The sequence below is a fragment of the Ascaphus truei genome, chromosome 14 (assembly GCF_040206685.1).
Source record: "Ascaphus truei isolate aAscTru1 chromosome 14, aAscTru1.hap1, whole genome shotgun sequence".
In the NCBI taxonomy this organism is placed as follows: domain Eukaryota; kingdom Metazoa; phylum Chordata; class Amphibia; order Anura; family Ascaphidae; genus Ascaphus; species Ascaphus truei.
Genome location: NC_134496.1, coordinates 18,666,335 through 18,693,427, shown reverse-complemented (window position 1 = coordinate 18,693,427; position 27,093 = coordinate 18,666,335). Strand labels below are relative to the sequence as shown.

Sequence of the window (27,093 nt, the reverse complement as noted above, 5' to 3'; positions counted from 1 at the left end):
GGGGGGAGAAGAGAGAACGAGGGGGGGGAGAAGAGAGAACGAGGGGGGGGAGAAGAGAGAACGAGGGGGGGGGAGAAGAGAGAACGAGGGGGGGGGAGAAGAGAGAACGAGGGGTGGGGGAGAAGAGAGAACGAGGGGTGGGGGAGAAGAGAGAACGAGGGGGGGAGAAGAGGAGAACGAGGGGGGGGAGAAGAGAGAACAGGGGGGGGAGAAGAGAGAACGAGGGGGAGAAGAAGAAAGAACGAGGGGGGGAGAAGAAGAAAGAACGAGGGGGGGAGAAGAGAGAACGAGGGGGGGGAGAAGAGTGAACGAGGGGTGGGGGGAGAAGAGTGAACGAGGGTGGGGGGGGAGAAGAGTGAACGAGGGTGGGGGGGAGAAGAGTGAACGAGGGGTGGGGAGGAGAAGAGAGAACGAGGGTGGGGGGGAGAAGAGTGAACGAGGGAGGGGAGAAGAGTGAACGAGAGGGGGGGAGAAGAGTGAACGAGGGGGGGGAGAAGAGTGAACGAGGGGGGGGAGAAGAGTGAACGAGGGGGGGGAGAAGAGTGAACGAGGGGGGGGAGAAAGAGTGAACGAGGGAGGGGAGAAGAGTGAACGAGTGGGGGGAGAAGAGTGAACGAGGGGGGGGGGAGAAGGGAGAACGAGGGGGGAGAAGGGAGAACGAGGGGGGGAGAAGGGAGAACGAGGGGGGGAGAAGGGAGAACGAGGAGGGGAGAAGGGAGAACGAGGAGGGGAGAAGAGAGAACGAGGAGGGGAGAAGAGAGAACGAGGAGGGGAGAAGGAGAACGAAGAGCGGAGAAGGGAGAACGAGTAGGGGAGAAGGGAGAACGAGGAGCGGAGAAGGGAGAACGAGGAGGGGAGAAGAGAGAACGAGGGGGGGAGAAGAGAGAACGAGGGGGGGAGAAAAGAGAACGAGGGGGGGAGAAGAGAGAACGAGGGGGGGAGAAGAGAGAACGAGGGGGGGAGAAGAGAGAACGAGGGGGGAAGAAGAGAGAGACGGAATGAGAGAGTGAAAAACAGAAAAAAGGAGAGATGGAAAGTGAAGGATAGAGAAGGTTTGAGAGAGAACCCGCTCAGGGATGGGGGATATATATAGATATATAAATATATATACACACATACCTCTCTAGAACCTGCAAAGAAAACAAAAAAACACAGATTATTAACTAATCTGAATATAAAAATCATATCCCTGTGCCAGTCCTAGAGGTCCCAGACTCTGTATCCCTGTGCCAGTCCTAGAGGTCCCAGACTCTGTATCCCCTGTGCCAGTTCTAGAAGTGTCAGGTTGTGTCCCTGTGCAGTCCTAGGGGTGCCAGGCTGTGTCCCTGTGCTAGCCCTAGAGGTGCCAGGCTCTGTATCCCTGTGCCAGTCCTAGATGTGTCAGGCTTTGTATCTGTGACGATCAGGGGTAATCTGGCCTGTAATAAAGGGTTATACCCGGCTAGTTACCCCTAATTTGTGTGGGGAGAGAAAGGGTTAATGTATAATGTACTATGTATGTGTATTCCAAAGCACTTTTATTCCCTGTGAATTCAATTCCCAAGTCTATTTAAGCAGGCAAAGGAGGTAAAGTGTTTTGTGATCTATGGGTAAGCACTGTGATGTAATTTGGGAGCCAGCCCTGCAAAGTGTTCAGGGGATTATGTGACTGTATGTACTAATTTCTCAGAGAGCAGACTTGTAATGGGATTTGCATGTGAGTTACATTTGTATGGGGCCTCTGATTTAACCAGGTGAGGTTCCTGCAGATAAAGGTGCATTGAGGATGAGCTGCAGAGCCATAAGGAGTGGGGATGGGCTAGATAACATTTAGTATCTGCCATCAACCCCTCCTATGGGTTAGACAATGCCCAGCCATTCAGCCCTAGACTTGGTGTCGCATGGGGTGGGTGGGGGGGCACCCCTGCTTCCTCCCAGAGTTCCTTGCTTGTTTGTGATGGGAATTCAAACCCTATAAAGAGGCAGATTACCCAACCCCAGAGTGGTAGAGTGAGATTAGCTGTTCGTAGTTGGTGGTTCGTGACTCTGATCCGGCAAGGGAGAATTGCTAGCCTGTGTTATTCTTGATACTTCCCCCTGTTATTTTACCGTAAGTGTTATTTTCAGGTGTTATTTGTGTTACAGTGTTGTGTTTGCCCGAAAGGGAATAAATCTTCAGTTATTTTATCATTCTGTCCTGTTCAATCAGTGCCCAGTATATTCGGCGTGAATTAGGTCTGGTCAGTATCCCTGTGCCAGCCCTAGAGGTGTCAGGCTCTGTATCCCTGCTTCCCCAGTCCTAGAGGTTCTGTACCTCATAGACAGCGAAGCCGATGGTCTCCATGTCTTCCCCACGCGCCTCTCCTTGCGTCGGTTCTTCTGCATGAGGGCAAGGACACAGGTGCAGCCTCGCTCCGATCCTTGGTCATCCTCCTCATCCTCCTCCTCCAGCACGATCTTAAACTGGGGGTTAATCCAGAACGTGGCTATGCAGAGAGGATCGTGGGAAAGGAAATGAGAGAGAGAAAGAAAGGGGGGAGGGGGTTGTGTTGCTCTGCTTCTGGAGACTTCCCCCCCATCCATGCCCATTCTGGAGCCCCCCCCTCCATGCCCATTCTGGAGGCGCCCCCCCACCTCCGTGCCCATTCTGGAGGCCCCCCCTCCATGCCCATTCCGGAGGCCCCCCCCTCCATGCCCATTCTGGAGGCCCCCGCCCCTCCATGCCCATTCTGGAGGCCCCCCTTCCAAGCCCATTCTGGAGCCCCCCCTTCATGCCCATTCTGGAGGCCCCCCTTCCATGCCCATTCTGGAGGGCCCCCTTCCATGCCCATTCTGGAGGGCCCCCCCTCCATGCCCATTCTGGAGGCACCCCCCTCTATGCCCATTCTGGAGGCCCCCTTCCAAGCCCATTCTGGAGTGCCCCCCCCTCCATGCCCATTCTGGAGTGCCCCCCCCTCCATGCCCATTCTGGAGGCCCCCCTCCCTCCATGCCCATTCTGGAGACCCCCTCCTCCATGCCCATTCTGGAGCCCCCCCTCCATGCCCCTTCTGGAGGCCCCCCTCCTCCATGCCCATTCTGGAGCCCCCTCCCCCCCCCCCTCCATGCCAATTCTGGAGCTTTTGCCCTGAACATTTCATGTCTTGGCTAAAATTCTGATCATGCACATTTCTAGAACAAGTTCTAGTCTCAACCTGCCCATTCCAGAGTCTCGTCATGCAGATTTCTGCAGGGTCAACCCTTTGGAGTCTTTGCATGACACCCTCTAGAGCAGGAGTGGCCAACTCCAGTCCTCAAGGGCCACCAACAGGTCAAGTTTTCAGGATACCCCTGCTTCAGCACAGGCGGTGCAGTGATAATGAATGAGTCACTGATTGAGCCACCTGAGCTGAAGCAGAGAAAACCTGACCTGTTGGTGGCCCCTGAGCACTGGAGTTGGCCACTCCTGGTCTAGATCCTCCTCTAGATCCTTGCGCACCCGTGGAGGCCTGTTCTAGTTACCGGGGAAGTTCCTGCAGCCGCCGGCGGTGCTGCCACCCCTCCAGGACCCGTTATACAGAGTTGTGCTCCACTTGCGGTATTTGCGCGCGGTGAGGGAGTCCGGGGTGAGATTACAGATCTCAAGGCGAGAAAACTCATGAAGGTAATCCTGAAAAGACATCCTGATGGGAGAAGAAGAGAGCGTGAGAGCGCGCGAGAGAGCATGGGGAGGGAGAGCGCGAGACAGAGCACGGGGAGGGAGAGCGCGAGAGAGAGCACGGGGAGGGAAGAGAGCGAGAGAGAGCACGGGGAGGGAGAGAGCGGGAGAGAGCACGGGGAGGGAGAGAGCATGGGGAGGGAGAGAGCACGGGGAGGGAGAGAGCACGGGGAGGGAGAGAGCGAGAGAGAGCACCAGGAGAGCGAGAGAGAGCACGGGGAGGGAGAGAGCGAGCGAGAGCACGGAGAGGGAGAGAGCGAGCAAGAGCACGGGGAGGGAGAGAGCGAGCAAGAGCACGGGGAGGGAGAGGGCGAGCGAGAGCACGGGGAGGGAGACAGCGCGAGCGAGAGCACGGGGAGGGAGGGAGAGAGCGAGAGAGAGCACGGGGAGGGAGGGAGAGAGAGCACGGGGAGGGAGAGAGCGCGAGCGGGAGCACGGGGAGGGAGAGAGCGAGAGAGAGCACAGGGAGGGAGCGAGAGAGAGCACGGGGAGGGAGAGAGAGAGAGCGAGCATGGGGAGGGAGAGAGAGCGAGAGAGAGCACGGGAGGGAGAGAGAGCGAGAGAGAGCACGGGGAGGGAGAGAGAGCGAGAGAGAGCACGGGGAGGGAGAGAGCGAGAGCGAGCACAGGAAGGGGGAGAGCGAGAGAGAGCACGGGGAGGGAGGGAGAGAGCGAGAGAGAGCACGGGGAGGGAGAGAGCGAGAGAGAGCACGGGGAGGGAGAGCGCGAGAGAGAGCACGGGGAGGGAGAGAGAGAGCACGGGGAGGGAGGGAGAGAGCGAGAGAGAGCACGGGGAGGGAGCGAGAGAGAGCACGGGGAGGGAGGGAGCGAGAGAGAGCACGGGGAGGGAGGGAGAGAGCGAGAGAGAGCACGGGGAGGGAGGGAGAGAGAGCACGGGGAGGGAGAGAGCGCGAGCGGGAGCACGGGGAGGGAGAGAGCGAGAGAGAGCACAGGGAGGGAGCGAGAGAGAGCACGGGGAGGGAGAGAGAGAGAGCGAGCATGGGGAGGGAGAGAGAGCGAGAGAGAGCACGGGAGGGAGAGAGAGCGAGAGAGAGCACGGGGAGGGAGAGAGAGCGAGAGAGAGCACGGGGAGGGAGAGAGCGAGAGCGAGCACAGGAAGGGGGAGAGCGAGAGAGAGCACGGGGAGGGAGGGAGAGAGCGAGAGAGAGCACGGGGAGGGAGAGAGCGAGAGAGAGCACGGGGAGGGAGAGCGCGAGAGAGAGCACGGGGAGGGAGAGAGAGAGCACGGGGAGGGAGGGAGAGAGCGAGAGAGAGCACGGGGAGGGAGCGAGAGAGAGCACGGGGAGGGAGGGAGCGAGAGAGAGCACGGGGAGGGAGGGAGAGAGCGAGAGAGAGCACGGGGAGGGAGGGAGAGAGCGAGAGAGAGCACGGGGAGGGAGAGAGAGAGCGAGAGAGAGCACGGGGAGGGAGAGAGAGAGCGAGAGAGAGCACGGGGAGGGAGAGAGAGAGCGAGAGAGAGCACGCGGAGGGAGGGAGAGAGCGAGAGAGAGCACGGGGAGGGAGAGAGAGAGCGAGAGAGAGCACGGGGAGGGAGAGAGAGAGAGAGCACGGGGAGGGAGAGAGAGAGCACGGGGAGGGAGAGAGAGAGCACGGGGAGGGAGAGAGAGAGCACGGGGAGGGAGAGAGAGAGCACGGGGAGGGAGAGAGAGAGAGAGAGCACGGGGAGGGAGAGAGAGAGCAAGCACAGGGAGGGAGAGAGAGAGCAAGAGAGAGCACGGGGAGGGAGGGAGAGAGCGAGAGAGAGCATGGGGAGGGAGAGAGCGAGAGAGAGCACGGGGAGGGAGGGAGAGAGCGAGAGAGAGCACGGGGAAGGAGGGAGAGAGCGAGAGAGAGCACGGGGAGGGAGGGAGAGAGCGAGAGAGAGCATGGGGAGGGAGAGAGCGAGAGAGAGCACGGGGAGGGAGAGAGCGAGAGAGAGCACGGGGAGGGAGGGAGAGAGCGAGAGAGAGCACGGGGAGGGAGAGAGAGCACGGGGAGGGAGGGAGAGAACGAGAGAGAGCACGGGGAGGGAGGGAGAGAGCGAGCACGGGGAGGGAGGGAGAGAGCGAGAGCACGGGGAGGGAGGGAGAGAGCGAGAGAGAGCACGGGGAGGGAGGGAGGGAGAGAGCGAGAGAGAGCACGGGGAGGGAGGGAGGGAGAGAGCGAGAGAGCACGGGGAGGGAGGGAGGGAGAGAGCGAGAGAGCACGGGGAGGGAGGGAGGGAGAGAGCGAGAGAGCACGGGGAGGGAGGGAGGGAGAGAGCGAGAGAGCACGGGGAGGGAGGGAGAGAGCGAGAGAGCACGGGGAGGGAGGGAGAGAGCGAGAGAGCACGGGGAGGGAGGGAGAGAGCGAGAGAGCACGGGGAGGGAGGGAGAGAGCGAGAGAGCACGGGGAGGAAGAGAGCGAGCGAGAGAGCACGGGGAGGGAGAGAGCACGGGGAGGGAGGGAGAGAGCGAGAGAGAGCACGGGGAGGGAGGGAGAGAGCGAGACAGAGCACGGGGAGGGAGGGAGAGAGTGAGACAGAGCATGGGGAGGGAGAGAGCGAGGGAGAGCACAGGGAGGGAGAGCGAGAGAGAGCACAGGGAGGGAGAGAGAGAGAGAGCGAGAGAGCACGGGGAGGGAGAGAGAGAGCGAGAGAGCACGGGGAGAGAGAGAGAGCGAGAGAGAGCGAGAGAGAGAGAGCGCGAGAGAGCACAGGGAGGGAGAGGGAGAGCACAGGGATAGAGAGAGCGAGTGCGAACGGAGAGAGCGAGCACGAACACGCTGAGAGAGCGAGCGCGCTGAGAGAGCGAGCGCCGAGAGAGAGAACGCGCCGAGAGAGAGAACGCGCCGAGAGAGAGAACGCGCCGAGAGAGAGAACGCGCCGAGAGAGAGAGAGAGAGCACGGGGAGGGAGGGAGGGAGAGAGCGAGAGAGCACGGGGAGGGAGAGAGCGAGAGAGCACGGGGAGGGAGGGAGAGAGCGAGAGAGCACGGGGAGGGAGGGAGAGAGCGAGAGAGCACGGGGAGGAAGAGAGCGAGCGAGAGAGCACGGGGAGGGAGAGAGCACGGGGAGGGAGAGAGCGAGAGAGAGCACGGGGAGGGAGGGAGAGAGCGAGACAGAGCACGGGGAGGGAGGGAGAGAGTGAGACAGAGCACGGGGAGGGAGAGAGCGAGGGAGAGCACAGGGAGGGAGAGCGAGAGAGAGCACAGGGAGGGAGAGAGAGAGAGAGCGAGAGAGCACGGGGAGGGAGAGAGAGAGCGAGAGAGCACGGGGAGAGAGAGAGAGCGAGAGAGAGCGAGAGAGAGCGAGAGAGAGCGAGAGAGAGCGAGAGAGAGCGAGAGAGAGCGAGAGAGAGCGAGAGAGAGAGCGCGAGAGAGCACAGGGAGGGAGAGGGAGAGCACAGGGAGAGAGAGAGCGAGTGCGAACGGAGAGAGCGAGAACGAACACGCTGAGAGAGCGAGCGCGCTGAGAGAGCGAGCGCCGAGAGAGAGAACGCGCCGAGAGAGAGAACGCGCCGAGAGAGAGAACGCGCCGAGAGAGAGAACGCGCCGAGAGAGAGAACGAACGCGCTGAGAGAGAACGCGCCGAGACAGAGAACGCGCTGAGAGAGAGCACGCGCGGAGAGAGAGAATGCGCACGTTGAGAAAGCGCCGAGACAGAGAACGCGCCGAGACAGAGAACGCGCCGAGACAGAGAACGCGTGCGTTGAGAAAGCGCAGAGGAGGAGAAAACTAAACAAGGATAAAAAAAATAAAAGATGGGGAGAGAGAGGGGAAGGAAGAGGGATAAGAAGATATCCAGATGATGGTTCCGTCTCTTCTCTGACGCACCAGAATTCTCCGTCCTCCATCTTATTTCTCAGCTCGTCTCTCTGCGACGGATCCACGGAATTCCACTCCGATGAACTGCACAGAACCGAGACTACAATCAGGAGGGGTTAAGTGACGCTCTGCAAGGATCAGGCAGGGGAGGGGTTAAGTGACGCTCTGCAAGGATCAGGCAGGGGAGGGGTTAAGTGACGCTCTGCAAGGATCAGGCAGGGGAGGGGTTAAGTGACGCTCTGCAAGGATCAGGCAGGGGAGGCGTTAAGTGACGCTCTGCAAGGATCAGGCAGGGGAGGGGTTAAGTGACGCTCTGCAAGGATCAGGCAGGGGAGGGGTTAAGTGACGCTCTGCAAGGATCAGGCAGGGGAGGGGCTAAGTGACGCTCTGCAAGAATCAGGCAGGGGAGGGGTTAAGTGACGCTTTGCAAGGATCAGGCAGGGGAGGGGATAAGTGACGCTCTGCAGGGATCAGGCAGGGGAGGGGTTAAGTGACGCTCTGCTGGGATCAGGCAGAGGAGGGGTTAAGTGACGCTCTGCAGGGTTCAGGCAGGGGAGGGGATAAGTGACGCTCTGCAAGGATCAGGCAGGGGAGGGGTTAAGTGATGCTCTACAGGGATCAGGCAGGGGAGGGGTTAAGTGATGCTCTGCTGGGATCAGGCAGAGGAGGGGTTAAGTGACGCTCTGCAGGGATCAGGCAGGGGAGGGGTTAAGTGACGCTCTGCAGGGATCAGGCAGGGGAGGGGTTAAGTGACGCTCTGCTGGAATCAGGCAGGGGAGGGGTTAAGTGACGTTCTGCTGGAATCAGGCAGGGGAGGGGTTAAGTGACGTTCTGCAGGGTCTCACCTGTCACTCCAGGCACCTGTCCACTCTACCTCACCCCAAGGGTTTCTCATCCGTATCAGCTTCGTGTTCTGACCTCTGTAGTTGACCTATGACCCCACGACCCCAACACAATCAACAGGTGGTAAAAGGTAGCAGCCTCACTCACTCGCAGCGTCACACACTCGCAGCCTCACTCACTCGCAGCCTCACTCACTCGCAGCCTCACTCACTCGCAGCGTCACACACTCGCAGCGTCACACACTCGCAGCGTCACACACTCGCAGCGTCACACACTCGCAGCGTCACACACTCGCAGCCTCACACACTCGCAGCCTCACTCACTCGCAGCCTCACTCACTCGCAGCGTCACACACTCGCAGCGTCACACACTCGCAGCGTCACACACTCGCAGCGTCACACACTCGCAGCGTCACACACTCGCAGCGTCACACACTCGCAGCGTCACACACTCGCAGCGTCACACACTCGCAGCGTCACACACTCGCAGCGTCACACACTCGCAGCGTCACACACTCGCAGCGTCACACACTCCGTCACGGCCCCCCACCGCAGCGTCACGGCCCCCCACCGCAGCGTCACGGCCCCCACCGCAGCGTCACGGCCCCCCACCGCAGCGTCACAGCCCCCACCGCAGCGTCACGGCCCCCCACCGCAGCGTCACGGCCCCCACCGCAGCGTCACGGCCCCCACCGCAGCGTCACGGCCCCCACCGCAACGTCACGGCCCCCCACCGCAACGTCACGGCCCCCACCGCAGCGTCACGGCCCCCCACCGCAGCGTCACGGCCCCCCACCGCAGCGTCACGGCCCCCACCGCAACGTCACGGCCCCCACCGCAGCGTCACGGCCCCCACCGCAGCGTCACGGCCCCCCACCGCAGCGTCACGGCCCCCCACCGCAGCGTCACGGCCCCCACCGCAGCGTCACGGCCCCCACCGCAGTGTCACAGCCCCCACCGCAGCGTCACGGCCCCCACCGCAGCGTCACGGCCCCCCACCGCAGCGTCACGGCCCCCACCGCAGCGTCACGGCCCCCCACCGCAGCGTCACGGCTCCCCACCGCAGCGTCACGGCTCCCCACCGCAGCGTCACGGCCCCCCACCGCAGCGTCACGGCCCCCCACCGCAGCGTCACGGCCCCCCACCGCAGCGTCACGGCCCCCCACCGCAGCGTCACGGCCCCCCACCGCAGCGTCAGTCTCAGTGTTACCTCAGTGGCTCCTGTGACGGAATACGCGTGACCTTTCACCAGTTTCTTGAAGGTTACAGCTTCCATGTCAGTCGCACTAGTGATCTGAGACCAGAGAAAGTGTGTGAGAGAGAGGGGAGGGGAGAGAGAGAGAGAGATGGAGACAGAGGGGGAGAGGTGAGGGAGGGAGGGTGGGGGGAGGAGAGGGAGGGAGGGTGGGGGGAGGAGAGGGAGAGAGGGAGGGAGGGTGGGGGGAGTAGAGGGAGAGAGGGAGGGAGGGTGGGGGGAGGAGAGGGAGAGAGGGAGGGAGGGTGGGAGTGGGAGCGGGAGGGTGGGAGCGGGGAGGGAGGGTGGGAGGGGGAGCGGGGAGGGAGGGTGGGAGGGGGAGCGGGGAGGGAGGGTGGGAGGGGGAGCGGGGACGGAGGGTGGGAGGGGGAGCGGGGACGGAGGGTGGGAGGGGGAGGGAGGGTGGGAGGAGCGGGGGGGGAGGGTGAGGAGTGGAGGGGGAGCGAGGGGGAGAGAGGGAGGATGATAGGAGGGGGAACGGAGAGAGGGGAGAGGGGGAAGAGGAAGAGGGGAGCGGGAGGGTGGGAGGAAGAGGGGAGCGGGAGGGTGGGAGGAAGAGGGGAGCGGGAGGGTGGGAGGAAGAGGGGAGCGGGAGGGTGGGAGGAAGGGGAGAGGGAGGGAGAGGGGGGAAGGAGGGGGAGAGAGAATAGTGAAGTAAAAGGGAGGTGGGGGAGGTCCCAAGGTGACAGGGGGCTTGTGACACTCACATCAATGGAGCAGCCCATAAGGGACCCCCTTTCCAGAGCCTTCAGAAGGATGCTGAACAGGTCAGCGGGGGGCTTCTTCAGCTCATACCACTCGGTGACCCCCCCTGTGAAGTCCTCGAAACCTTCAGATGTGCTCCCCCCTGACAGAGCCTCGTAACACCCATTAGCTCTGCACAGGAGAAGAAAGTTGGGTTAGTACAGGGTGCTGTGTGTGCAGAGGAGGAGCTGGGGTTAGTACAGGGTGCTGTGTGTGCAGAGGAGGAGCTGGGGTTAGTACAGGGTGCTGTGTGTGCAGAGGAGGAGCTGGGGTTAGTACAGGGTGCTGTGTGTGCAGAGGAGGAGCTGGGGTTAGTACAGGGTGCTGTGTGGGCAGAGGAAGAGCTGGGGTTAGTACAGGGTGCTGTGTGTGCAGAGGAAGAGCTGGGGTTAGTACAGGGGTCTGTGTGCAGAGGAAGAGCTGGGATTAGTACAGGGTGCTGTGTGTGCAGAGGAGGAGTTGGGGTTACACAGGGTGCTGTGTGTGCAGAGGAAGAGCTGGGGTTAGTACAGGGGTCTGTGGGCAGAGGAGGAGCTGGGGTTAGTACAGAGTGCTGTGTGTGCAGAGGAGGAGCTGGGGTTAGTACAGGGTGCTGTGTGTGCAGAGGAAGAGCTGGGGTTAGTACAGGGGTCTGTGTGCAGAGGAAGAGCTGGGATTAGTACAGGGTGCTGTGTGTGCAGAGGAGGAGCTGGGGTTAGTACAGAGTGCTGTGTGTGCAGAGGAGGAGCTGGGGTTAGTACAGGGTGCTGTGTGTGCAGAGGAGGAGCTGGGGTTAGTACAGGGTGCTGTGTGTGCAGAGGAGGAGCTGGGGTTAGTACAGGGTGCTGTGTGTGCAGAGGAAGAGCTGGGGTTAGTACAGGGTGCTGTGTGTGCAGAGGAAGAGCTGGGATTCGTACAGGGTGCTGTGTGTGCAGAGGAGGAGCTGGGGTTAGTACAGGGTGCTGTGTGCAGAGGAGGAGCTGGGGTTAGTACAGGGTGCTGTGTGTGCAGAGGAGGAGCTGGGGTTAGCACAGAATGCTGAGTGCGCAGAGGAGGAGCTGGGGTTAGTACAGAATGCTGAGTGCGCAGGGATTCATACTTAGCATAGGCCTTCTCCAGCAGCGCGCTCCAGAACTCATTCCCTGAGGCCGAATGGACAAAGACCAGTTTATTGTCTTTAACGGGAAGTAAATCATCAATAACGACATCCACCCACTCACCAAACTGCCACAGCTGCAATACACAGAGTAACCACCGGGTGTCACTGCATGATACTCAGGCATATACAGGTGTAAAACACACAGTGACCACAGGGTATCAAATCAAATCAAATCAGCTTTATTGGCATGACGAAAGAACATTTCAGTATTGCCAAAGCGTGAATAGTAAGGGGTGGGGGACAATAATTACACGAATACTAGGGGGTAGGGTATAATGATTGCACCGTCAGTGCATGATACCCATAGGGATATATAGGTGTAATACACACAGTGACCACAGGGTGTCACCGTCAGTGCATGATACCCATAGGGATATACAGGTGTAATACACACAGTGACCACAGGGTGTCACCGTCAGTGCATGATACCCATAGGGATATACAGGTGTAATACACACAGTGACCACAGGGTGTCACCGTCAGTGCATGATACCCATAGGGATATATAGGTGTAATACACACAGTGACCACAAGGTGTCACCGTCAGTGCATGATACCCATAGGGATATACAGGTGTAATACACACGGTGACCACAGGGTGTCACCGTCAGTGCATGATACCCATAGGGATATATAGGTGTAATACACACAGTGACCACAGGGTGTCACCGTCACTAAATGATATCCATATGGAGTATACAGGACATCTCCACCCCATTACCTGGAAATGGAAGACTCCCGAATAGTTTTCCTGGAAGCTTTGACCATGAGGAACCACACGGTGCAGGACAGTCTCATTTAATGTGAGGGAGGCAATGGCAGCAAGGAGCCAACAGTCACCTGTTCATAGAGAAGGTGGAGGTGGGGATGGAGGAGAGGAGGGGGGAGGAGAGGGAAGGGGTGGAGGGGAGAGTTGGGGGAGGGGGGGGTGAAGAGGAATGGTGGGAGAGGAAGTAGAGGTGGGGTGGAGGGGAGAGGTAGTGTGAGGAGAGGTGGGGATGTGGGGTGGTAGAGGAGAGGTGAGAGGGAGGAGAGGTGGGGGAGAGTTAGAGGGGGAGACCAAACTTACAATTATTTGATTTAGACACAATTATATACTGTACACATTTTTCCTCTTTAGGTTAAAAAAAAAAAGTGCTTACTATTTTAAAACAGATAACAAAATCAACAATAAAATAGTTTTTTTAAAGGATTATTTTCAATTCATGGTAAAATTTTAATATAAACTATTTTTTCCCAGTGCAGGTCTCCTCTTTCATCTGAAAGGCGGTCCATATATGGGACCTGAAACATTTGAACCTCATTATGAACGTGTGCGCAGAGCTCTGCTTGGTACCTCTGTCCTAGAGGAGACCTGCACTGGGAAGAAATGGTTTGCCTGTGATGTGTTGGCTGCACACGCAGGATTCTCCTCCTCGCCGGAACCGGTTTCCGTGCACTTGGAACTGTGCTAAACATTTCAATAGCCATTAAAGCATAATAACGATATTCAAGTTTATTCCGGCAAACACGCACGCAGAAAATAGTAACGGCATTAACTGGGCTGAGCTGCCGCTCTCACCTCTGTGATTTAAGCAGCGCTAGTTCTGTCCCAAAGGGAATCGGACCAGACAATACAGAAACCGAGACTGCCGGCGAGATTAAAAATAAAGAAATCTTTCTTCGCAATTAAATAAAGCGGGACGAGATGGCTGATACAGACGCAGCGGCCGTTATCCGAACGTTTCACGGAGCCGTCTTCGTGAGCTCTGCTGTATTCCACGCGGCATTCACTCGTTATTCTTGCGTGAACGCCGCCAATCACACCCGGAATCTTCCACAGTGTGAGGCTCCTTAGCCATACACTAATCCTCTGAGGACTTCTTTCCCAAGTACAGAAAGAACTCGGAACGCTAATCTTCAAATTACTTACATTTTAAGACAACGCCCGATAAAAACACTAGTACAGCAGGGCCCCACTCATACGGCGGTTTCCGTTCCAGGTCGCCGCCGTAAAGCGGGGCCCTGCAGTACTGTATTGGACCTTTGAAAACAGATGCAGAGCTGTAAACCGACTGTTTCGCTGACAAATGGCATCTGACAAGGAGTTGCGCACGCGCTAAAACTGTTGTTTAGTGACAGCCGGATACTCCGCTGCTGTGCACGTCATGCCGAAAATCACCGGAAAAACGGAACAGGCGCCAAACCTAATGAATATGGGTATACATTGGGAAACGCTGTTTGAGCGGAGCGCCATATAGCGGAGCGCTACTGTAATCACGCGTCTTAACGCGGGAACGTTTGAAGAAATCATGCGGCACGACCTGGGTATGCCCAGGAATACAAATCGTGAAATGTTCGCATAGCGGCCGCTGCATCTGTAATTTAAACCTCATACATAAAGCTTGGCCCCCTGCAGACGCGCTTACCAGAACTCCCTCCTACTGTCTCTGTACGTCCTTCCTACCAACCAATTAGATTGTAAGCTCCCCGGAGCAGGGGCTCCTCTTCCTAAATGTCACTTTTATGTCTGAAGCACTTATTCCCGTGATCTGTTATTTGTATTATTTGTTATGTATACGATTGTCACGTGTATTACTACTGTGTACATTAATGGCGCGGTATAAATAAAGACATACATACATACATACATACATACATACATACATACATACATGAGATGTCGGCAACGAGAAAACATTAACACAAGTAACGTCCAGCGGAGGTGCTTGGGTCTAAATGTTTTGCAAAGCTGCTTGGGGCCACAATATTTAAGCAATAATGCCCACAGGACAGGGCATTACCTGGCCATTAGTGCCCAGGCCGGAGGACATGGAAGCAGAGACAAGGTGCAAAAGATTCCGGGCATTACCTGGCCATTAGTGCCTGGAATGTGAGCAATCCGTTTGGGAAATATAATGATTTCTATGTAGGTTCCTACTAGTAGAACCTGACTGCTTGATAGATGGCAGCATTGGGTAAGTGATACTTCCATGTTGTATCTAAGGAACCAGAGAGCTGCTCAAGAAGATGTTCACACAACACGTGTAGAAGTCGCGTTGGCTCATACATGGCCTTCCAATGATTAAACTCAAGTAATTCACCTTCCTGGTCATACTCGTTACTCGTATGCAGCTGAAGGGGAGGCGTTAAGGAATGGAGGGGTACTGGACGTTTCTTTGCCGTTTTGCAGACAGCACAAAATTCTACAACAGGACCGGGGGATCGAGGGGGGGGGGGCGAACACAATACAAAATTATTGAGGTAGATTGCAAAGACGGGAGGGTAAGCGTGATATGTCCTTCACACACACTGTATATTACATTGTGTCTCTGTATCTCTGACACGCCCGATGAAGGACCCAGAGAGGTGGGAAAGCTGTAACATATCCACATGTACATCCAAAAAAAGGTATTATTTGTTACTACATGGAAGAAATTACCCACCCTGCTTTGTTACTACATGGAAGAAATTATCCAGCCTCCTTTGTTACTACATGGAGGAAATTAGCCAGCCTGCTTTGTTACTACATGGAAGAAATTAGCCAGCCTGCTTTGTTACTACTGTACATGGAAGAAATTATCCAGCCTCCTTTGTCACTACATGGAAGAAATTAGCCGCCCTGCTTTGTTACTACATGGAAGAAATTAGCCAGCCTCCTTTGTTACTACATGGAAGAAATTAGCCACCCTCCTTTGTTACTACATGGAAGAAATTAGCCACCCTGCTTTGTTACTACTGTACATGGAAGAAATTATCCAGCCTCCTTTGTTACTACATGGAAGAAATTAGCCACCCTGCTTTGTTACTACATGGAAGAAATAAGCCACCCTGCTTTGTTACTACATGGAAGAAATTAGCCACCCTGCTTTGTCACTACATGGAAGAAATTAGCCAGCCTCCTTTGTCACTACATGGAAGAAATTAGCCACCCTCCTTTGTTACTACATGGAAGAAATTAGCCACCCTCCTTTGTCACTACATGGAAGAAATAAGCCACCCTGCTTTGTTACTACATGGAAGAAATTAGCCAGCCTCCTTTGTTACTACATGGAAGAAATTAGCCACCCTCCTTTGTTACTACATGGAAGAAATTAGCCACCCTCCTTTGTCACTACATGGAAGAAATTAGCCACCCTGCTTTGTTACTACATGGAAGAAATTAGCCAGCCTCCTTTGTTACTACATGGAAGAAATTAGCCACCCTGCTTTGTCACTACATGGAAGAAATTAGCCAGCCTGCTTTGTTACTACATGGAAGAAATTACCCACCCTGCTTTGTTACTACATGGAAGAAATTAGCCAGCCTCCTTTGTTACTACATGGAAGAAATTAGCCAGCCTGCTTTGTCACTACATGGAAGAAATTAGCCAGCCTGCTTTGTTACTACATGGAAGACATTAGCCAGCCTGCTTTGTTACTACATGGAAGACATTAGCCAGCCTGCTTTGTCACTACATGGAAGACATTAGCCACCCTGCTTTGTTACTACATGGAAGAAATTAGCCAGCCTCCTTTGTTACTACATGGAAGAAATTAGCCAGCCTGCTTTGTCACTACATGGAAGACATTAGCCACCCTGCTTTGTTACTACATGGAAGAAATTAGCCAGCCTCCTTTGTTACTACATGGAAGAAATTAGCCAGCCTGCTTTGTCACTACATGGAAGACATTAGCCAGCCTGCTTTGTTACTACATGGAAGAAATTAGCCAGCCTCCTTTGTTACTACATGGAAGAAATTAGCCAGCCTGCTTTGTCACTACATGGAAGAAATTCGCCACCCTCCTTTGTTACTACATGGAAGAAATTAGCCACCCTGCTTTGTTACTACATGGAAGAAATAAGCCAGCCTGCTTTGTTACTACATGGAAGAAATTAGCCACCCTGCTTTGTTACTACATGGAAGAAATAAGCCAGCCTCCTTTGTTACTACATGGAAGAAATTAGCCACCCTGCTTTGTTACTACATGGAAGAAATAAGCCACCCTGCTTTGTTACTACATGGAAGAAATTAGCCACCCTGCTTTGTTACTACATGGAAGAAATAAGCCAGCCTCCTTTGTTACTACATGGAAGAAATTAGCCACCCTGCTTTGTTACTACATTGAAGAAATAAGCCAGCCTCCTTTGTTACTACATGGAAGAAATTAGCCACCCTGCTTTGTCACTACATGGAAGAAATTAGCCACCCTGCTTTGTTACTACATGGAAGAAATTAGCCACCCTGCTTTGTTCCTACATGGAAGAAATTAGCCACCCTGCTTTGTTACTACATGGAAGAAATTAGCCACCCTCCTTTGTCACTACATGGAAGAAATTAGCCACCCTGCTTTGTTACTACATGGAAGAAATTAGCCACCCTCCTTTGTCACTACATGGAAGAAATTAGCCACCCTGCTTTGTTACTACATGGAAGAAATTAGCCACCCTGCTTTGTTACTACATGGAAGAAATTAGCCACCCTCCTTTGTCACTACATGGAAGAAATTAGCCACCCTGCTTTGTCACTACATGGAAGAAATTAGCCACCCTGCTTTGTTACTACATGGAAGAAATTAGCCACCCTGCTTTGTTACTACATGGAAGAAATTAGCCACCCTCCTTTGTTACTACATGGAAGAAATTAGCCACCCTGCTTTGTTACTACATGGAAGAAATTAGCCACCCTCCTTTGTCACTACATGGAAGAAATAAGCCACCCTCCTTTGTCACTACATGGAAGAAATTAGCCACCCTCCTTTGTCACTACATGGAAGAAATTAGCCAGCCTGCTTTGTTACTACATGGAAGAAATTAGCCAGCCTGCTTTGTTACTACATGGAAGAAATTAGCCACCCTCCTTTGTTACTACATGGAAGAAATTAGCCAGCCTGCTTTGTTACTACATGGAAGAAATTAGCCACCCTGCTTTGTTACTACATGGAAGAAATTAGCCACCCTGCTTTGTCACTACATGGAAGAAATTAGCCACCCTGCTTTGTCACTACATGGAGGAAATTAGCCACCCTGCTTTGTCACTACATGGAAGACATTAGCCAGCCTGCTTTGTCACTACATGGAAGAAATTAGCCGCCCTCCTTTGTCACTACATGGAAGAAATTAGCCAGCCTCCTTTGTTACTACATGGAAGAAATTAGCCGCCCTCCTTTGTCACTACATGGAAGAAATTAGCCAGCCTCCTTTGTTACTACATGGAAGAAATTAGCCAGCCTCCTTTGTTACTACATGGAAGAAATTAGCCAGCCTGCTTTGTTACTACATGGAAGAAATTACCCACCCTGCTTTGTTACTACATGGAAGATTGCAGGAATAGCCAAATGTGCTGCACCTTTAATTTAATGCTGAGGTGTATGGTCTGAGGACAGGAAGCTGGAGCTGAAACGTCAAGTTTCTGCTGCTCTCATGGTTTGAATACAGAGTAAGGTTACTTACACACAAGGCTCCTGTGTGCTTTCTCCGTTGTAAAAACGTTCATACTATGCTGGATCCGGCCTCTAAGGATCCTGCAATTTGTACTTGGTGTGCGCGCAAGCGCCCTCGCACACAGTATGATCTAGGCCCAGTAAAGCAATGGGGAAAGGCAGCGGGGTGTTAGGGTGTAAAGGGAGAGGTATTAGCAGTGGGGTGTTAGGGTGTATAGGGAGAGGTATTAGCAGCGGGTGTTAGGGTGTATAGGGAGAGGTATTAGCAGCAGGTGTTAGGGGGTATAGGGAGAGGTATTAGCAGCGGGATGTTAGGATGTATAGGGAGAGGTATTAGCAGCGGGATGTTAGGATGTATAGGGAGAGGTATTAGCAGCGGGATGTTAGGATGAATAGGGAGAGGTATTAGCAGCGGATGTTAGGGTGTATAGGGAGAGGTATTAGCGGCGGTATGTTAGAGACATTTTGCAGGCACAGGTCCCTGTCCCGTGGAGCTTACAATCTATGCTTTTAGTGCCTGAGGCACAGGGAGATAAAGTGACTTATTTATTTTATTTATAAAATGTTTTACCAGGAAGTAATACATTGAGAGTTACCTCTCGTTTTCAAGTATGTCCTGGGCACAGAGAAAAACAAATAATACATGGTTACAAGTACAGTTACATAAATGAACAAGGTATACATTATATACAAGACATTGCGTGCACAGTTAAAGAAAATATATATTATGAGCGTATGAAACAGTTACAGACCAGGTTAAAATGTGAGACAGCATTAGATTTGAAAGAACTTAAACTGGTGGTGGATATGAGAGTCTCTGGTAGGTTGTTCCAGTTTTGGGGTGCACGGTAGGAGAAGGAGGAGCGGCCGGATACTTTGTTGAGCCTTGGGACCATGAATAGGCTTTTGGAGTCAGATCTCAGGTGATAGGTGCTGCATGTGGTAGGGGTGAGGAGCTTGTTCAGGTAGCTGGGTAGCTTGCCCAGAAAGTATTTGAGGGTGAGACAGGAAAGGTGAACTTTGCGCCTAGACTCTAGTGATGACCAATCTAGTTCTTTGAGCATTTCGCAGTGATGTGTGTTGTAGTTGCATTGGAGAACAAAACGACAAATTGAATTGTAGAGGGTGTCAAGTTTGCTAAGGTGGGTTTGAGGTGCCGAGCCATATACTATGTCTCCATAGTTAATAATTGGCATTAGCATCTGCTGTGCAATACGCTTTCTGACCAGGAGACTTAGGGAGGATTTGTTCCTGTAAAGTACCCCTAGTTTGGCATAGGTCTTGGTTGTCAGGGTATCAATGTGCATCCCGAATGTTAAGTGGGAGTCAAACCATAAGCCCAGGTATTTAAAACTAGTGACAGGTGTTAGGGTGGTGTTAGCGTTGGTTCTAATCAGGAGCTCAGTAACTGGAAGCTTTACAAATTTAGTCTTGGTCCCAAATACCATTGTTACAGTCTTGTCAGTGTTTAAAAACAGTTTGTTTTGGGAAATCCAGTTTTCGAGTTTCAAAAAGTCAGACTGAAGTATGTGTTGAAGGTCAGAGAGGCTATGGCTGTGTGCATATAGGATTGTGTCATCTGCATACATGTGTATTGAGGCTTCCTTACAAGCTGTGGGGAAGATCATTAATGAACACTGAGAAGAGTAAGGGCCCCAGAACAGAGCCTTGCGGGACACCACAGGTGATATCCAGGGGTTTGGAGTTAGAGCCTGAGATGGACACATGTTGGGATCTTCCTGATAGGTAGGACTGAAACCAGTTTAAAGCATGCTTCCCTATTCCAGAGCTCTGGAGTTTGTTTTGCAAGATAACATGATCAACTGTGTCAAAAGCCTTTGCAAAATCTAGGAATACTGCACCAGTGAGTTGTCCCCGTTCCATTCCACACTGGATTTCATTGCAAACTTTTAGCAGGGTAGTTACGGTGGAGTGTTTGGGACGAAACCCAGACTGGAATTGGCTAGGGAAATTTGTCTTGGTGTAGAAATCGCTTAATTGGGAGTGGACACATTTTTCCATAACTTTGGATAGAATTGGGAGAAGTGAGATTGGCCTGTAGTTTGAGACAGTGTTTTTGTCCCCACTTTTGAAGATTGGGACAACTCTGGCAGTTTTCCAGGTCTTAGGGATATGGCCAGCAGACAGGATAGAGTTGACTATGGACGCAATTGGTTTGGCAATGGCTGGGGCACCAAGTCGTAGGAACCTAGATTGTAGTAAGTCGGGTCCACATTGGCTGCTTAGTTTTAGTTTGAGGAGCGCTTGTGTAATCTCCTCTTCAGATACTGGGCTAAATTGAAAATTGTGGGCAGTGTTGGGAGGGGGTGGGACTGTAGGGATACTCCCAGGATGAGATTCAGGTTTGGGGTTTGTGCTGCGTTTCGCTAATAAGTTAGTGGCACACCCCACAAAGTAATCATTGAATGCATTTGCAATGTTAGTGGGGTTTGTCAGAGTAATATCCCCCTTAGTGATATTACTTGGTTGTTGATGGTTAGAAGGCTGGAATATATTGTTGATAACCTTCCAGAAGTTAGCTGGGTTTGATGTGTTCTGGAGGAGATTGTCAGAGTAATATTGTGCTTTTGTGTGTCTTGTTTGCCTTGTGCACATGTTCCGCAGGCATCTGTAGTGATTGAGGTCACAAGGAGCCGACACCGGGAATTGAACCAGGCTCCCCTGCTTCACACTCTCAGTGCCAGTCAGTGTCGTTACTCACTGAGCCGCTCCTTCTCATACACTGGCATGTTATTTACTAGTAGTACTATTGAAAACAATGCTTAAGTAGATAACCTATTTTGTTAATTAACTTGTGTTAACGAGGGTAATAACTTCTGTAAATAAATGGGAAATTATGCAATGAAGGGCTCCAAAAACGGTGCATGGTGTATCGTATAAGGAAAGGACCTTAATATGTGCAGCTTGGGGGAGAGAGGATAGGGGTATATGATTAAAACCCAAATACATAAAGGGTTCCAAGAAAGTACAGGAGGGAAGCATGTTCCATAGAGAGGAGAGGACAGTGACAGGCTAAGGGGAAATGGGAGGACGTATTTCACGTAAGGGGGGGGCGGAGGGTGGATTCGTGGAATAGCCGACCAGCAGAGGTGATAGGGTTAATACAGTTAGGGAACTCAAACCTGATTGGGATACACACCAGGCTGTGCTAAATGCAAAAGTAATTCTGCTCCTACTGTCACCAACAGAACAGAGCCTCCACCCACCAGAGCCTGGCAACAGAACAGAGCCTCCACCCACCAGAGCCTGACAATAGAACAGAGCCTCCACCCAGCAGAGCCTGGCAACAGAACAGAGCCTCCACCCAGCAGAGCCTGGCAATAGAACAGAGCCTCCACCCAGCAGAGCCTGGCAACAGAACAGAGCCTCCACCCACAGAGCCTGGCAACGGAACAGAGCCTCCACCCACCAGAGCCTGGCAACAGAACAGAGCCTCCATCCACCAGAGCCTGGCAACAGAACAGAGCCTCCACCCACCAGAGCCTGGCAACAGAACAGAGCCTACACCCACCAGAGCCTGGCAACAGAACAGAGCCTCCATCCACCAGAGCCTGGCAACAGAACAGAGCCTCCGTCCACCAGAGCCTGGCAACAGAACAGAGCCTCCATCCACCAGAGCCTGGCAACAGAATAGAGCCTCCACCCACCAGAGCCTGGCAAGAGAACAGAGCCTCCACCCACCAGAGCCTGGCAAGAGAACAGAGCCTCCACCCACCAGAGCCTGGCAACAGCCAATTACAGCCGATCTAACCCCTCTCTGCGAGTCAGACAACACAGATATGAGGGTGTCCCGGAGAAGCGCAGAAACAGCCATACACCGTCCCTGTCCCACCGCATGGCCCAGCGCTGGGAAGTACATCACACAGGACGTGCCGGGCTGAGCCGGGTCACTTCCCGCTAATACTCACAGTACAGATCTGATAGATACTGGAAGCAACTAAAAAACAGCGATCCACAGAGCCTTGAAAAGCCAGGAGCTGCTAACCAAAGCACCAGACACCGCGGCGGCACTCCCAGCACACAATATATAGGCGTATACTGTACGTGCGGGGGGGGGGGGGGGGGGGAACTCAACGGGGAGATCCCAGAGAATTCAAGCAACGGAATAGTGCCCCCAAAACACTGCCCACGTGGTTACTGACCGTGGTTAAGGGCAGCGGTGTTGGGTGAATAAACATTAACCACTTGACCATTATTTGAGCGTGACTCCTCCGCTTTACTTCCAGGATAAAAGTGCTCACAGATCCGGGGCAAAATACCCAAACCGGTGCAATTACCGGCAGCGTGTGCTCCCTACACGGAGAAACGCAGCAAAGAAATGTTTTTAATTAATTACTGCGCTTAGAGTGCCGGCGACAGTGATGCGATGTTGCGTCAAAACAAATGCATTGCCGCCGTCGCGTGTGCTTATAGTAAGCGCGACAGAGCGATGGCTTGGTTGTGATCGCTGGAAGTCATCTCAATTTGATTTTTCCAGCGACCGCAGCCTGACGTCGCCGGCGCTATAAGCGCGGCCCTTATTGAGCAGCTTGTACGAGCTTTTAGCCCCTCCCTTCAAGGTATATAATCTCCAAGTGAGGTCCCTGCAAGGTCACTGTATGTCTCTTTCCACATCACAGGAAGCGAGTGTCCTAAGACTTGCCTTATCTTTACTGGTGTACGTATAGCCTTATCTTTACTGGTGTACGTATAGCCTTATCTTTACTGGTGCACTTATAGCCTTATCTTTACTGGTGCACTTATAGCCTTATCTTTACTGGTGCACTTATAGCCTTATCTTTACTGGTGCACTTATAGCCTTATCTTTACTGGTGTACGTATAGCCTTATCTTTACTGGTGTACGTATAGCCTTATCTTTACTGGTGTACCTATAGCCTTATCTTTACTGGTGTACTTATAGCCTTATCTTTACTGGTGTACGTATAGCCTTATCTTTACTGGGGTACCTATAGCCTTATCTTTACTGGTGTACTTATAGCCTTATCTTTACTGGTGTACGTATAGCCTTATCTTTACTGGTGCACTTATAGCCTTATCTTTACTGGTGCGCTTATAGCCTTATCTTTACTGGTGTACCTATAGCCTTATCTTTACTGGTGTACTTATAGCCTTATCTTTACTGGTGTACGTATAGCCTTATCTTTACTGGGGTACCTATAGCCTTATCTTTACTGGTGTACTTATAGCCTTATCTTTACTGGTGTACGTATAGCCTTATCTTTACTGGTGCACTTATAGCCTTATCTTTACTGGTGCGCTTATAGCCTTATCTTTACTGGTGCGCTTATAGCCTTATCTTTACTGGTGCACTTAAAGCCTTATCTTTACTGGTGTACGTATAGCCTTATCTTTACTGGTGCACTTAAAGCCTTATCTTTACTGGGGTACTTATAGCCTTATCTTTACTGGTGTACGTATAGCCTTATCTTTACTGGTGTACTTATAGCCTTATCTTTACTGGTGTACGTATAGCCTTATCTTTACTGGTGTACGTATAGCCTTATCTTTACTGGTGTACTTATAGCCTTATCTTTACTGGTGCGCTTATAGCCTTATCTTTACTGGTGTACGTATAGCCTTATCTTTACTGGTGTACTTATAGCCTTATCTTTACTGGTGCGCTTATAGCCTTATCTTTGCTGGTGCACTTATAGCCTTATCTTTGCTGGTGTACTTATAGCCTTATCTTTACTGGTGTACGTATAGCCTTATCTTTACTGGTGTACTTATAGCTTTATCTTTGCTGGTGTACGTATAGCTTTATCTTTGCTGGTGTACGTATAGCCTTATCTTTACTGGTGTACACCAGGTTTTAAAAGCAGAGCCCTGCTCACACGCTCATAATGAAGTTCTCCATTTAACATGACAGCAGAAAACAGGGGGTAACAATGTCGCAGGTCCCACAGGGAGCTTTCATCATCCTCCCGATTCATTTTGTGCTCTGTTTATTACAAATCTCCCGGGAGGAGGAGCGGCTCAGCTGGCACCGAGTTTGGAGCAGGGGAGCCTGGATCAATGCCGTGTGACCTCAGGCACGTCACTTTAACTCCCTGTGCCTCAGGCACCAACAAAACATAGATTGTAAGCTCCACGGGGCAGGGACCTGTGCCTGCAAAATGACTCTATAAAGCGCTACGCAAAACTAGCAGCGCTATACAGGAACAAACCTATTTACTTTACTTACCACACACAATGTACCAAAAACACACTTCAAAGAAATATATAAAAATGTAACATACACAGAAATACATGATATATAGATATAGATATATATATATATATACACACACACACACACACACATATATATATATATATATATATATATATATGTGTGTGTAGATATATATCTCTACATATACACAGGATAACACACACAGGCACTCCCAGCTAAACAGCAGTGAGTCAGCGCAGAGATATGTGAGCGGGAGGGGGGGGGGGGAGGGAGCCTAAGGGAATCCCCGTGTCACACGCCCTGTAACACCCACACGTCACACCCTGTAACACTCACGTGCCTTTGCAGTGTCTCCTAAACAACAGACGCAAAATATGCAACTAAAACCCTACGTACAATGAAACATTACAAATATTTGCCGGCTTTTTCCCCCCAGCAGTACGATATAAATAATAAGAAAGGGTTAATGATTGTGTGTCTGTCAGCTCGCTAGGCATTGGGACACCTCTTACGATATCGTAGCCACATTTTGCATGATGGCTTTTGAGACAAAAGAGCAGGTGTGTGTCTGGGTTTGGGTACACTTGGACGCCATTTTGAATGAAGATGGCGAACTGAACCATTCAAACTGCACTGACTTTAACCAAGCTCAGCAGGATTGGATTGTATATACAGTATACAGGTTTCATGGTCTTGGAGCGATGGCTCGGACCGAGATACACACACAGGCTTCAAAAGTCTGAACCTTTCCAAGTTAAGGCGACAAGTAACCTTAACACCCTCCTCCTCCCTCCCAATGCTTTGCTGATGTCATCACATATGACATCACATATGACATGACCCATCACATCAGAGAATGGAATCTCATTGGACGTGCCTTGCCCACACCTCATCGAGATACGAGCAATCGACTTGGCAATGAAATGAGAAACAAGCGACGATGCAGCTCAGGCCTAAACCTTTGTAACAACCAATGAACCATTATCAGGGCAAGATCAACAATATATATAATACATTTACCCTGCAGCAGTACCAGAAAAACACAGAAAACATTTCTTATTAAGAAACAAAATAATGTGATTATCCACTTATAAATCTCGGAATTAGAATTCCTGAACAACGCCGGGTACTTTCAGCCAGTGTGTGCAGACCTGGCTAAGGCCTGGGTCCCGCTGCATCCGGCCGTGTGCGTGTCACTCACAAGACCGGAGTTCCCCCGGAGCCGGCCCCAGTCCCCCCTCCCTGCAAGGCTCGCTGCGCACTGTGACGCGTCAGCCAGCAGGGGATACACGAGGATCGTGATCCCAAGCGGCGACGCGTCACGTGGTGCGGCAGGGAGCCAATGAGGGGAGGAGGGGAGTTGTCTGGAGCGCAGGGACTCGAATTCTGTGCAACTTGGCAGCATTACACCCCCCTCCCCCCCGCTCCCTCCCGTGCCCGTTTTGCAGGCTGTGTGTGCTGGGGGGTAACCGGCTACCGGCTCAAAGTGAAAGCGGGGGAGTAAGCAAAAAGGCAGATGGGTTTCCAGCCTGGGCGCAGTGTGTAGGGAAGGGTCAGGCTTCAGTGCCTATTACTTTCCCCCTCCCTTCAGTGGATGGCAAGGCAGGCATCTGAGGTATACAGTGGCCAACGGAGCTCCACGGAGCATACAGATCAGCTGCTGCCGCGTTGGCCACTCTCCCCCCGCGCCGAAAACCGGCTCCCTAAAGACCGCGGTGAAGTGTCGTGCACGCGCCGCCTGAACGCCGGGTAACACCACGCGAGGAGCGTCCTTATACCCGCCGGGTAACACCGCGCAGGGGACGTCCTTATACCCGCCGGGTAACACCGCGCAGGGGACGTCCTTATGCCCGCCGGGTAACACTGCGCGGGGGACATCTTAGACAGGTCTGTAACCCGCCTTTCACCATTATCACACAGCACACAGCACTTCCACTGCAGCAAGGGATTCTGGGAAATGACATGCAAATGAGCACGCAATGTGTCACCTTTTGCTTCAAATCCATTTTGACATAGTCCCATATAAGCTTATGCTTACTGCATTGCCCAGCTTTTCAGCACAGCCTGGGTTAAGATGCATAGCCAGTAAACCTACCCAAAGACAACTGTTTCGACCTTTTGGGTCTCGTCAGTGTGAGGCTGGTTATACTGGCTGTGCAATGTGAAGGTTGGATAGGTATTATCCCCCACACTTAGTTAAGTTATGGTGGGTTAAAAAAAATGTGGCGAAAAACCCTCCACCGTAAAGCAAATGGACCAGCTCCCCCCCCTCTCTCTCTCCTTACCCATAGCTCCCCCCCCTCTCTCTCCTTACCCACAGCTCCCCCCCCTCTCTCTCCTTACCCACAGCTCCCCCCCTCTCTCTCCTTACCCACAGCTCCCCCTCGCTCTCTCTCTCTCTCTCCTTACCCAGAGCCCCCCTCTCTCTCCTTACCCACAGCTCCCCCTCTCTCTCCTTACCCACAGCTCCCCCCCCTCTCTCTCCTTACCCACAGCTCCCCCTCGATCTCTCTCTCTCTCTCTCCTTACCCACATCTCCCCCTCTCCTTACCAGAGTCCCGCTCTCCTTACCCAGAGCCCCCTCTCTCTCCTTACCCACAGCTCCCTCTCTCTCTCCTTACCCACAGCTCCCCCTCTCTCTCTCCTTACCCACAGCTCCCCCTCTCTCTCCTTACCCAGAGTCCCGCTCTCTCCTTACCCAGAGCCCCCTCTCTCTCTCCTTACCCACAGCTCCCCCTCTCTCTCTCCTTACCCACAGCTCCCCCTCTCTCTCTCCTTACCCAGAGCCCCCATCTCTCTCTCCTTACCCAGAGCCCCCCCCCTCTCTCTCTCTCCTTACCCAGAGCCCCCCTCACTCTCCTTACCCAGAGCCCCCCCCCTCTCTCTCCTTACCCAGAGCCCCCCCCTCTCTCTCCTTACCCAGAGCCCCCCCTCTCTCTCTCCTTACCCAGAGCCCCCCCCCCCTCTCTCTCTCTCCTTACCCAGAGCCCCCCCCCCTCTCTCAGCTTACCCAGAGCCCCCCCTCTCTCTCCTTACCCAC

General features: G+C 53.1%; 1 protein-coding gene across 1 annotated transcript in view; it reads right to left on the bottom strand.

Annotated features, from left to right (window-relative positions):
• CAPN1 (calpain 1) overlaps window positions 1-27,093 on the bottom strand; it is a 45,257-nt gene that overhangs the window by 11,237 nt on the left and 6,927 nt on the right. Inside the window, 9 exon segments of the mRNA XM_075569944.1 lie at window positions 2,290-2,334; window positions 2,337-2,465; window positions 3,479-3,639; window positions 7,485-7,559; window positions 8,321-8,406; window positions 9,528-9,611; window positions 10,280-10,448; window positions 11,395-11,528; window positions 12,176-12,294. Of these exon segments, the coding sequence (XP_075426059.1) occupies window positions 2,290-2,334; window positions 2,337-2,465; window positions 3,479-3,639; window positions 7,485-7,559; window positions 8,321-8,406; window positions 9,528-9,611; window positions 10,280-10,448; window positions 11,395-11,528; window positions 12,176-12,294 (1,002 nt within the window).